General features: G+C 26.0%; 1 protein-coding gene across 1 annotated transcript; it reads left to right on the top strand.

The window, feature by feature from the left end:
- The first annotated feature begins 1557 nt into the window (after nt 1-1557).
- Nucleotides 1558-3081, top strand: LOC146724305 (dynein light chain roadblock-type 2-like). The gene is made up of 4 exons (XM_085480043.1): nt 1558-1637; nt 1852-2007; nt 2133-2467; nt 2541-3081. The coding sequence occupies exons 3-4, from the start codon at nt 2410-2412 to the stop codon at nt 2750-2752; spliced, it is 270 nt and encodes an 89-aa protein (XP_085336169.1). The 5' UTR covers nt 1558-1637; nt 1852-2007; nt 2133-2409; the 3' UTR covers nt 2753-3081.
- Nucleotides 3082-12918: the final 9837 nt, after the last annotated feature.

The raw sequence follows: 12918 nt of genomic DNA, 5'->3' as shown, positions 1-12918 counted from the left end.
TGAGGTGCATAGATGATACTCAATTTTATTGTCTATGTAAAGATAAGAATGAGGCCAAAATATCATCTAGATATGATCATCTGTATATAATTTTATTTCTTGTTTGTTAAATACCAGTAAACATTATATGTAAATGAGAAAAAGTAAAAGGAAAAAATAATATTTAATTTAACATTTATAATGCTTTTAAAATACAAACACATGCAATATAGCTGATTTAAATATTTATAATAGTTATAACAAAAGTGCTAACACATGAATTTAATGTGCTTATTGTTCATAAAAATGCATGCAATAATTGAGAAGATATATAAAAAATAATTGTTTATTTCAATTATAAAAGCTATTTACCTTTATGGCGTTTTGATAAAAAGAATTTTTCTGCAGCTTCTCTTCCCGTCCTTATTGATTGGTGAGGAATAAATTTATGGTCAAGAACCAAGTGCCCAAATAAACATGCATACTGCATGTATGGGTGTTTTACCCAATTACAATTAGGTTCTTTGCATTGTTTCTCTAATGGTCTATTCCTGCGATTACGGGATTTTATTTTATAATATGGTGTTATCCATTTATCAATGTTTATATTGCCAGCTTTTATATGGGTTTCTACGAAATGTAGTTGCATTTCTGACATCTTAATTGAACCGAAATTATACGTTTGTTGACAACCGTCTTTAAGACATTTTGCATAGCAATCATCGCTTATGTAGAAGTAACGCCAAATCATATGAGGCCACGGGATAGTTGATCGGCTCATAGATTTCATCCAGTCAGAGTTATGTGTATCAATTATATGATAGCAGATACATCTTACGGATTTAAATAGTGATTTCTTATAGGCACATAATCTACATTGTGCAACGTTACTTTTCATTCTAAAAAATCTCATTATCCAATTCTCGTTTTTTTCTGCCATCGTCGATATGATGTTCCTTTTACTATCACCAATTGTGTTCCACGAGAAAATGTGTTTCCAGTCACGCAAGAAGTGACTCTAACTAAACAAAAGAAAAAGATCGCGAATAAATGTTCGTTTCCATCGAAAATGACACATGTACACAGTTTAAATCTACTTAATGTCTCGAATTTCCTTGTTATTTTTCATCATTTGTTTACAATAATAACATTTTGGAAGTGACAAAAATATATTTATAACTATGTTTATCAAGAGACACGGTAGTGTCTCGCGACCAGTTAAGGGCGTAGCCGAGACACCGTGTATCTTAACGCGAGTCGGACATTTGAGTCTTTATAATATTTCGAATTCTCAATAACGGCTGAAGCAATCGAGTTTATACTAGACTTAATCGATAGATTGAGTTTGAATTATATAATAAAAGTGTCTTTATTTCTGCTCTACGTGATTTGTAAGCAGAGATATATAATTGCAAAGTCGAAATATGAAAAATTTCTTTTCAGAAACGTCCCCGTCATCATCATTATTATTATCATCATCATCGACCACGCAAACATAGTAGTATCGTGCTACACGTATTCACACGTATACAACACATGCGCACACATATATCACACGTACACAACACATGAATAGATGCATGTATTGGAAATGTCCATCTCGCACGTTTTACAACAGACGGCGATAGTTGCCCTCCGCTATATTGACAGCGTGCGGGGTTAGATATTTTCAATTTCAATTTTTACATTCAATTTTAATGTTATTATTTGCAAATTTATTGTCTTAATAATTTATGTGCAAGTTTACAGTCTGTGATACAAAATCAGATATTTTGCTATTATTTCAATAATATTTCAATTATATAAATGCCTATGTATGAGTATGCATATATTTTTAATAATTTTCTTAATTAGCTTCTATATTTTTTTCAGTTGTACATCAAGCAGGTAGCATTATCAGCTCACTTGTGAGCATGGGTTGGACAATGGCTAGTTATCATCGCAGCATTCGATTAGCTTAACAAGATAAATCTAATATCAGTGCTATAGGAACTATTTTACAATTTTTCTGGCATTTTCTTATTGCAGGTACATATATATCCAATAATTAATATACAAAATTAAATATTATTCATCACACTTTGTATCAAAATAATATATTTTTTTAAATTTATTTTAAATTTATTTAATCATTTTTATCATTGTGATTGTAGTGGCAAGGATCTTATTGCTCAGTGTCATTGCAAGCATCTGGCCTATATATACCATAATATATTGTGTAATACATTGGCTAAGTATGACAATATAGATTTTGATAGATTCCCATGGAATATTGGAATTTTGTCGGACTTGCAGTCATCCACCACATATGCAGCCTACAATTAAAGAACGCATTTATTCCATATGATTTGCTTCCGTTATTGGAATATTTAAAATAAAAATTTTATTAATAAATTTCGATGAAATAATTTATAAGAGGTTGAAGAAACTATGAAACAAATTCAGTGTCATAAAAGGGTAGTTGGAACAATAGTGGTGAATGCAGAAGGTATTACATGAGATCATTGACATGATTTACTTGTAGTTGTAAACAAAAATTTATAAAATTATATTTGTTTTAGGTATTCCTATAAAGTCAACATTAGATAATACGACAACAGTTCAATACGCAGGTTTGATAAGTCAATTGTCAGATAAAGCTCGTTCTGTCGTACGTGACTTGAATCCAACAAATGATTTAACTTTCTTGCGCATACGTAGCAAAAAACATAAAATTATGATGGCACCAGATAAAGAATTCATATTAATAGTAGTACAAAATCCAGTTGATTGATATTTAAAAGAAACAAAAATATATTTCAAAGTTAAGATTTATTTTTTTGGTTGTTAATTTAATCTGTATGCTACATTGGATGTTAATATCTATTCAATTAAATAAAGAAAAATAAAAGAATAAAACTTAAAAATTATACAAAATGCAGTATTTAATTACTAATTTAACAAATTATGAACTTTTAGAGTTTTTAAATAGTGCTTTCTTCTTTGGTAACAATATTATATTTTTAAGTTTGATAATTATGAAAATATGTATATATAGTAATTCATGGCATGTTTATTTTTGTATTTAATACAATTATAAATGTACATTTCTCATCAATAAAATATCACAGTATCTTTTTTATAATTTAATTTTAATATTGAGATTGTTTTTATTCAGTGGAAAAAAATGTGTAGTTGGTCCCTATTAATTATACATACATATAAGAGTGTCGCACAAATAATTCTATGCAGTCTTTTTAAGATAATATAAAAATACTTATAAATATAATCAATTAAAATACATATAATCAAAATTGTATGTATTAAAATTCAATAGCATATAAAAAAGATTTTTTAAAATTATATATATATAATAAAAATCCAACATTTTATATATATATATATATATATATATATATATAAATATAAATATAAATATATATTTATTTATTGTATATCATAAATATATATTTATTTATTTATATTTACCTATCTTTTTTTTTATATATATGGTAGAAATACAATGTATGAGTTATTTTATTTTGCAAACTTTTTGAAAGTTAAACTATTAATTACAATGAAATTATTTCATATAATACCGAGATTCTTTTCATAATAAAGATTAAGAGAGAGTTAGATTTTATCATAAGATTTATAAAAGTCATAAGATAAGGTTAATTGCATATTGTATAGTTTATCTCTCATTTTTTAAAGTAAATAAATATCAAAGTTACATTGCTTGAACTGGTGCGTTTAAAGTATGTTGTCTTTTTGAGGGATGCAAGACAATATAGTACAAAAGCATTGCTGTAATTCCCAAGAAAAAGGAAATGATACAAATAATAAAGATTATATTAAAGTACTAAGCCTCTTTAACTGCAGGAGGACAAGCATATTGCCATAATAAATTTGCTGCAATATTTTCAAAAAAGCAGATAACATTGAAAGATAGATGTTTTCAAAATGTTTTGCTATCTACAGCATTGAGATATATAAAAATGTGCACTATGCCAATAACGGAAGCAAATAATATGGAATAAATGCGTTCTTTAATTGTAGGCTGCATATGTGGTGGATGACTGCAAGTCCGACAAAATTCCAATATTCCATGGGAATCTATCAAAATCCATATTGTCATACTTAGCCAATGTATTACACAATATATTATGATATATACAGGCCAGATGCTTGCAATGACACTGAGCAATAAAATCCTTGCCACTACAATCACAATGATAAAAATGATTAAATAAATTTAAAATAAATTTTTAAAAATATATTATTTTGATACAAATTGTGTGATGAATAATATTTAATTTTGTATATTAATTATTGGATATATATGTACCTAAAATAAGAAAATGCCAGAAAAATTGAATTTGCTTATTTATTTAAAGATGCTTATCATATACAAAAATGAATGATATAATCTCTAAAAACTCACCTTTAAAAAAAGGTAAAAAAAGGCGACCAGTTAAGGGCACGCCATTAACAAAAATTATCCATTGCAAACCCATGTACAATAGAATTGTATGAAAAATTATCGATTATAAACCCATGTACAATCGTAACAAAAGTAATGAAATAAAAAAAAAATTGCGCCAAGTGAAAGTAGAAACTTGTACCAGTGGAAAATTAAAGTTGCAGACATATATAGAGTCGTATAATGAATCAATAAAAATTTAAATTTGCAAATGTAGAATTGTACCATAAAAAAACTTATCTTATAAAAAAAAAGATAAACAAGATGCCAAGTCCATGCGTCATGTGAAAAAGTGTTAAACAAAAAAGTATTTTTAAGTAAAAAAATCTATCAATTGACAAAAATTTATGTTCTAAAATTAATATCTCTACAAAAAGTAATGTCCAATTATTGCGCGAATAAATAAACATTTTTATAAAAAATTAAAATTTAAAAACTTATGCAAATTTAAAATTAATATAAAATAAAAAGAAATAAAAAAATTTTAGTTAAAAAAACTGGGCGCGCTGCAATGAGTTTAAAAGTAACAATTTAATTTTAATATCATTAGAATATTATTTAGCAGCGCGCCCAGTTTTTTTAACTAAAATTTTTTTATTTCTTTTTATTTTATATTAATTTTAAATTTGCATAAGTTTTTAAATTTTAATTTTTTATAAAAATGTTTATTTATTCGCGCAATAATTGGACATTACTTTTTGTAGAGATATTAATTTTAGAACATAAATTTTTGTCAATTGATAGATTTTTTTACTTAAAAATACTTTTTTGTTTAACACTTTTTCACATGACGCATGGACTTGGCATCTTGTTTATCTTTTTTTTTATAAGATAAGTTTTTTTATGGTACAATTCTACATTTGCAAATTTAAATTTTTATTGATTCATTATACGACTCTATATATGTCTGCAACTTTAATTTTCCACTGGTACAAGTTTCTACTTTCACTTGGCGCAATTTTTTTTTTATTTCATTACTTTTGTTACGATTGTACATGGGTTTATAATCGATAATTTTTCATACAATTCTATTGTACATGGGTTTGCAATGGATAATTTTTGTTAATGGCGTGCCCTTAACTGGTCGCCTTTTTTTACCTTTTTTTAAAGGTGAGTTTTTAGAGATTATATACATATACGCTATAAGGACAAACACACATATGTAGAGAGAATTTTTCGTTATATTTGTCCGCAAAATTCACTACAAATTTTATTATGTTTGAAAATAAGTCGAATATTAATTACTAAACTCCATGTTAAAAATTATGATAATTTCGTTATATGATCATAAATATGATTTATGCGTGCCAATAATCGATCTTCATAATGATAATAGTTACATTTTGCAGTTTTACTTTTCATTGTATAATATCTCATTAACCAGTTCTCGTCTTCAAATCTAATATCCTAACGATAAAAGTGAAAATATTATGCTGTATCTTAAAATTTATATAAAATATATGTTTATCATTTTTTCTGGCATACGTTTGACTTATGAAAACACTTCAAGGAGAGAAAATCAGAATATTTTAATATATTAAACATTCTTGAAACTTTATTATATATATTTATGTAAAAATAATTAAATTAAATTTATATCTTATTGTTGTAGATATGAATATTTTGTATCGCGGTAAATATTAATCAGAGAATTTCTTATATAATTCTTTGAATACCACATTGTCCCACGATTACATTTCAGGTTAAATTCTAAGGGAAAAAATTCTTTTTGTATACATATATATTTATTGTAAGCGCGCAAGTGGTTGACTCGATAATTTAAGGGACTGCTCGTCCTTTGTAGTGCACATGGCGGAAGATGAGAAATGGCTGAGTCATGAACGGCCTGAATACCGTGGATGTCCGTACTTAGGAGAAAAGACGCTGACGATTTTGGAGCAAATGTGGAAGAGTCACTTTAACACAATTTGGTAGCACAATAAAATATATAATTAAGAATTAAAAGTTCTATTACAAAGATTTCTTCCGGAAAGACTCTCGTGTTCACGTTCCACAATATACGTCTTGTCGTTCGCACTTCCGGAAAGAGAGCAAGTCTCTCCTCATCTCTCGCGCACGCCTGGCATGCGGTCGAGCGCGCATACAATAAGATCACCCTATGTGGTGCGATGGCAGCACCGCACGGGTGGCGAAAAACGACGCGGGCGCCGGATGTCCTAGAATTAGTTGTGCGCCGCAATGTATACATATATATGTATATATGTATGTATGAATGTGTAATATGTATATGGGCATGTATGTGTATGTACGTAATGAAAAAATATAAAGAAATTGGAGACATTGAACAGATTTAAACTATACACATATATATTTTTTTCACTTTTAATAGTATTAATTAAAAAGTAATTTTAACTGAACTCACTATTTATATTGTTGATCTCTCCTGGCTTCAATTGCACTAAGGAACAGGATGCAAAATGATAAAGAGTGACGAATTCCAAGTAATAATCGCTATAAAGCTCTGTTCGGCACATTTGTCTGTCGATCCGATTTATATTCTACTGAAAATATGCGAGAACATCGAAAGATGCTGAAGAGACTTTTTGTATCGTGTTGTGTACGTTTACCTTTATGTACATCTCTCTGTATTCGTGTGCGTCTTCCCTGCCTTGTGTTTATAATTCTGTTTGGCTGGATATGTTTATTTTGTGTGTCTGCGCACATGCGTGTGTAAAATTTTTTAAATAATTAGTTGTTTCTCTTTATTATTTGTATATTATAAAACTAAAAAATAATACAATATTTTATTCATATTTAAAAATATTTTAAACTATTTTTATTATAAACATTTATTCAAGCGAATTTCTTTCAAATTCAACATTAATAATATTTTTATGTTTGCTGTTTCATCTTAACGATAATTTGAAAAATGAAATATTTAAACAGTATTTTGAAAAATATTTTGTATTTATACTAAAAATACATATGTATTTATCGCATTTAAAATACAATTATGCCCCCGCTTTCCTCTTTCTCTTCACTCTTCATTATTAGCCTATATTGTATACCTGCAATGTTAACATTTTAATTCTTGCTTCTGATTTGTATATTACAAACACTTATCTATATGCGATTAAAAAGAGATATACAACTTAAGATGATAAATCTATAAATTCTAGAGTTGTTCAAGAGTCTGTTCTTTAATTTTCGTTAATCTGAGATAAGCGAACATAATTTACGACATGATTATCGTCGAACAAAATTTTTCGTTTAGTTAATAACGGCTAAACAGTAGCCAGGTAATAAATAATTGAAAAATGTTATACTGTTTATATAAAAATTTCAATATATTTTTAATTTCTTACGTTGTATTAGAAGAACAAAGCATATAATTAAACATTTATGACACAGTTATTCAATAATGTTTCTAAAAAAATTATAAAAGAATCGTCTGAAAATTAAGTGAGAAGTACGATTTTTACATTTAAACAGATGATTTGAATTTAATCTATATATATATTTACATCAATTGATATATTTGTGACTTATATATATAGCGACAATATAAGCGTGTGCCATTAATATTATATTTCCATAATTTATTTTATTATTGTCAAACTGTTAATCTGCGAGATGACGATTGCTCGATGCTATCAATATGATCATAATTTTATCTCGCCGAATTTCTGTTACGTACATAATTTTATTTCGCTGTATCACTATTATGTACATAATTTTAATTCGCCGAATTTGTAATGTATTGTTTGAGAACTATTTTGTATATATGTATTTTTTTATATATTCTTTTCTAATTTTATTTAATTTAATCGAATATAATTACGTGCGCGAGGCGAAGTTATTCTTTGATAATAAATCCTTAACAATTGCAACGCATGTGTAAAATTATTATCGCAAATCATGCATAAAAATATATTTATTCTCAGCAAACACAGTATATAAATGTTATATATTTCAGCATGTTACATGTAACGTATATGTTAGTTGTAATTTCTAACTCATAGATGTAACATTTTTAATATTACATATATTACATTGTAGTTATATTGTCATTATATCTAAAGATAGCACTGACTTATCAATACATCAATGTGCTATTTGGTATATAATTACAATATAATTACAATGTAATATATGTTATATTAAAATGTTACATCTATGAGTGAGAAATTACAACTAACATGGATGATACATGTAACGTACACGTTATATTACCTGTTATATTCCGTATTATTATAGCAATGTAACAATTATATATCGGTGTTTGCTAAGATCTTTTTAATACACATCTCTCATAAATCCAATCAATTTTCTTTGATATGTGAATTACTTCTGTTACACATATTTTGACTTAGAAAGTTTGCAAACGTGTGGAAAAAATATTATTGAGCCTATACGTATAGACCGGCTACAACAACATTTTTTCCATATATGTCGCCGAGTGTTTTCCGGATAAGACGATTCTGCCTGTGGAAGTTTTAAATATAATCTTCATTCAACTGTATAAAAAATTATTCTTCCTTAGAAATGATGTAACATTGAGTAATGGTAAAGAGTTGATAATTTGCGTAGCTTTTACAAACACATCTATTGGAATCAACATATGAAAAATATTTCCGTAAAACGCGCGAGGAAAGTTAATTATGTTGTTTTCGTTCCTAATGTGAGAAATGCGCAATGTACCATTTATGTAATAATAATGTATCGTCGATTATATATATGTACAGATATTACAAAATACATATGTCCAAAATAAATACTTAAACTAATGTACTTACATTCTCGTGTGATATGCGCTTATCTTTCTCAATTAATAGTTTTAACCTGTTGCTTTTTCTTTCAAAGCACCCCACTATTTATTTATTTATTTAATAATTAATATATATTATTTAAAATTTTTTTTAATTTAATAATTTTTTAAATGATATATTATTTAAAAAATAAATATATAAATTTGTTTTCCTCAATCAATAGATTTAACGTGTTAACTTTTTCTTTCAATGCACCCCACTATTTTAGCTATTTATTGAATAATTAATATATTATTTTATATTTTATTAAATTTCATAATTTTTTAAATAATGTATTATTTAAAAAATAAATATATAAATATATATATAAATATTTATTTATCATTAAATGTTTAATTATATATATTATTAATAATATATATATATATATATTTTTTTTAATAAATTAAAAATATATTGTATATTTTTTTCTTAATATATTATTCATTTATTTCTTATTAATAATATTTTATCTATTTTTACACATTTTTACACTATTAAATCTTTGTAACGTAGGCAATAAGAATTTGAAACATTCGCGTTATCGCGCACAAGACACTGCTTACATTTCTTGTACACTTTCGTGGCTCAATCTTGACTGTGAGTTTGTTTCCAAACATATATAATAGCATTATCCCTAAATCACGATGTCCCGAGATCCGACGCCTGTCGATCGTTTCCGAATTAACAATCGGGTCTCCTCGAGAAATATTTGGTATTTCGCGAAGCTTCGCACGCGGCCCGAGAAATCGAGTGCAAATCCGAGCTCTAGACTCGATTTTAAATATATGTTTCTTTAAATTTATATTAATCTGAAAAAATCTAAAAATGAATTAAAACAATTCAATATATATTATCACTATATACCATACATATTATATTTAATGAAATATGACTTTACTTAATCATTAATATGCTCTTTTATATTTTTCTAACAAGACGGAAAACGATTAACATAATAATGAAGAACGAAGAAAGGAGATGGAGATGCGTTGTTAGGTGGCTTACTCTGTATAATATTTTATTACAGTCGAAAATTTCATGTGTTTTTTTAAATATTACAATAGATGTAAACGAAACTCGATTTAAAGGTTCATTTAAATTAGATATTTAATCATTAAATTATTGTTTAAAGATGATTGATATTTGTGAAGAGATTTGGAGCAGAATAGAGAAGAAAGAGGAAAAAAGAAAAAGGGATAAAGAGAAAAGAAAGAAGAGAAAGAGTGGAAAGGAATAGAAGAAAGGAGGAAAAGAGAAGAAAAGAAGAAGGAACAACGTGGTGTGAAAAGGAATTGAGAAAATAAGAGAAGAAAATAAGGAAGAAAGAAGAGGGTTCATGATGGGTATAATAAAAAGGGTTTAGATAGGGAAGCTGGAATTAGTAGAGGATAAATAGAAAAAGAATAGAAGATACAGAGAGAATGCAGTGTGAAGAAAAAGGGAAACAGAAAGAGAAGGAGTTATTTAGGGAGTGTAAGATATTAGGAGAAGGAGAAGGAAAGTTTAGGACAATGGGAAAGGAGAAAGAATAGTCTTTGTTTTATTTATTAAAGAAAGGAGAAGATAAAGAAGGACGAAAGTATGAACCAAATGGATAGAGGAAAGAGAAGGCAAGGAAAGGATTGAAATGAAGAACAAGGATTGTAGAGGAATTTAGTAAATTGTGAGGTCGCATATGACTAATATATTAATATGGATTTTGTTTGTAAAAGGTTCAAGACCACTCCTTATAAGTGCCTTATAATTTTCACTTGGAGCACAATAAAGAATGTATGTATGTAATTACAATATGATTTATCAACACTGTATTTTCATCTTACATTTTTATAGATATTTTATAAGAATATATACTTTTGTTTAAAAATTAATATTTTATTTGGAAGAACTTATATTTTGTGTACAAAGATTTTTAATACATTTCGTTAATATTATTTCTATAAATAAATAATTTAAAATTATATTCAATGGGTTATTAAACATAAAATATGTTTTATAAAATATTTTCAAAACATGTTAGATATCTAGATTATAGACATTTTTAAATGTATGCCGATTCTTAATTATAAAATACAATTAAAAAATACAAGTAACTAAATAAAAATCTTGATGTAAGTTGCTTAATTAAAAATATAATTAAAAAATATACGTTTTGCCGTTCATTTAAAATAATTAGACATAATAAAAATAAAATAAGATCATTTACGCTATATATTATAAAGATAAAGCGATAAAATCAAGATATGAATTTCTTATTTCATTTGATTGTCCATGTCCATGATAATACGTTAGTTTTATTTCTTTCGAAACTGCATCCATGTTGTTGAACTTTTCATGAATCTTCTGAAATTTAGATGAAAAATTAAATCAATAAAAATTCAGAATAATTAATATTAGAAAATTTTTCTCTTAAATTATGTGCGTTGTTTAATATTAGACAGATTCTAATTATTACTATTAAACTTTATCTTATGATTCATACATTCGAGAGAATTCGAGAATACATGTTTAAATATTTTCCAAAAGAAACCCTAATATTTATATATATATATATATATATATATATATATATATATATTTTCAAATTGGTGATGATATTTGCTAATTGTGTCAATCGAATGTTGATGACATGTTTAAGATTAACGAAACAAAGATTATATTTATTAACTTATAATGCTTTCAAAACACAAATATATGCGCTATAGATAATTCATATATTTATATTTTTATATGATAAAAAGGCTATATAACATGTGAATTTTATGCTTATTGCACATAAATAAAAGTGTTTGAAGTAATCATTGTTGTGCTTAGAAAATTTTAAAATTAGCTAAAGATGAGATGAAAATATATAAGTTTATTTTAGATAAGATAAAGAGATGTTTTAATTTAAATATTACTTAGATAAAAGATAAAATTACGTGGCAATTCATCTAGATAACTTACAACTAATATTTATTTAATACCGCTTATGTAAACACAGTTATAAAACAATGTAAATTATAAAAGGAATATAAAAACATATTCGTATTTATGTTGATTAAAACTAAGATTAACTTGAGGCTTTTTAATGTCAAATATGTATACAACTATGATTATTAAAAATATATTCACAATTATAATTCCTTTTGCTTATTTTTAAGTTCTACTAATTAAGTATTTTGAAGAGCTACAACTCTAAGCCAAATTATTTACACATTATTTACATCTAAATAATTTAGTGAAGATAACACTCTCTCTCATCTAAGGTGCATATATGATACATAATTTTATTATCTAAGTAAAGATAAGAGTGAAGCCAAAATATCATCTAGATATGATAATCTGTATATAATTTTATTTTTTGTTTGTTAAATACCAGTAAACATTATATGTAAATGAGAAAAAGTAAAAGGAAAAAATAATATTTAATTTAACATTTATAGTGCTTTTAAAATACAAATGGATGCAATATAGCTGATTTAAATATTTATAATAGTTATAACAAAAGTGCTAACATTTGAATATAATGTGCTTATTGTTCATAAAAATTCATGTAAATAATTGAGAAGATATATAAAAAATAATTGTTTATCTCAATTATAAAAGTTATTGTTATTTACCTTCATGGCGTTCTGGTAAAACGAATTTTTTTGCATCTTCTCTTCCCGTCCTTATTGATTGATGAGGAATAAATTTATGTCAAAAACCAAATGTTCAAATAAACAT

Source organism: Nylanderia fulva, unplaced genomic scaffold, assembly GCF_048542155.1.
Source record: "Nylanderia fulva isolate GAGA-0341 unplaced genomic scaffold, ASM4854215v1 Scaffold1397, whole genome shotgun sequence".
NCBI lineage: Eukaryota > Metazoa > Arthropoda > Insecta > Hymenoptera > Formicidae > Nylanderia > Nylanderia fulva.
This window is presented reverse-complemented; position numbering and strand designations above follow the sequence as displayed.

Coding starts and splice junctions, on each gene's coding strand:
- LOC146724305 (XM_085480043.1), top strand. CDS start 2,410: ATGAAACAAATTCAGTGTCATAAAAGGGTAGTTGGAACAATAGTGGTG. Junction 2,468..2,540: donor AATAGTGGTGAATGCAGAAG/GTATTACATGAG, acceptor TATTTGTTTTAG/GTATTCCTATAAAGTCAACA.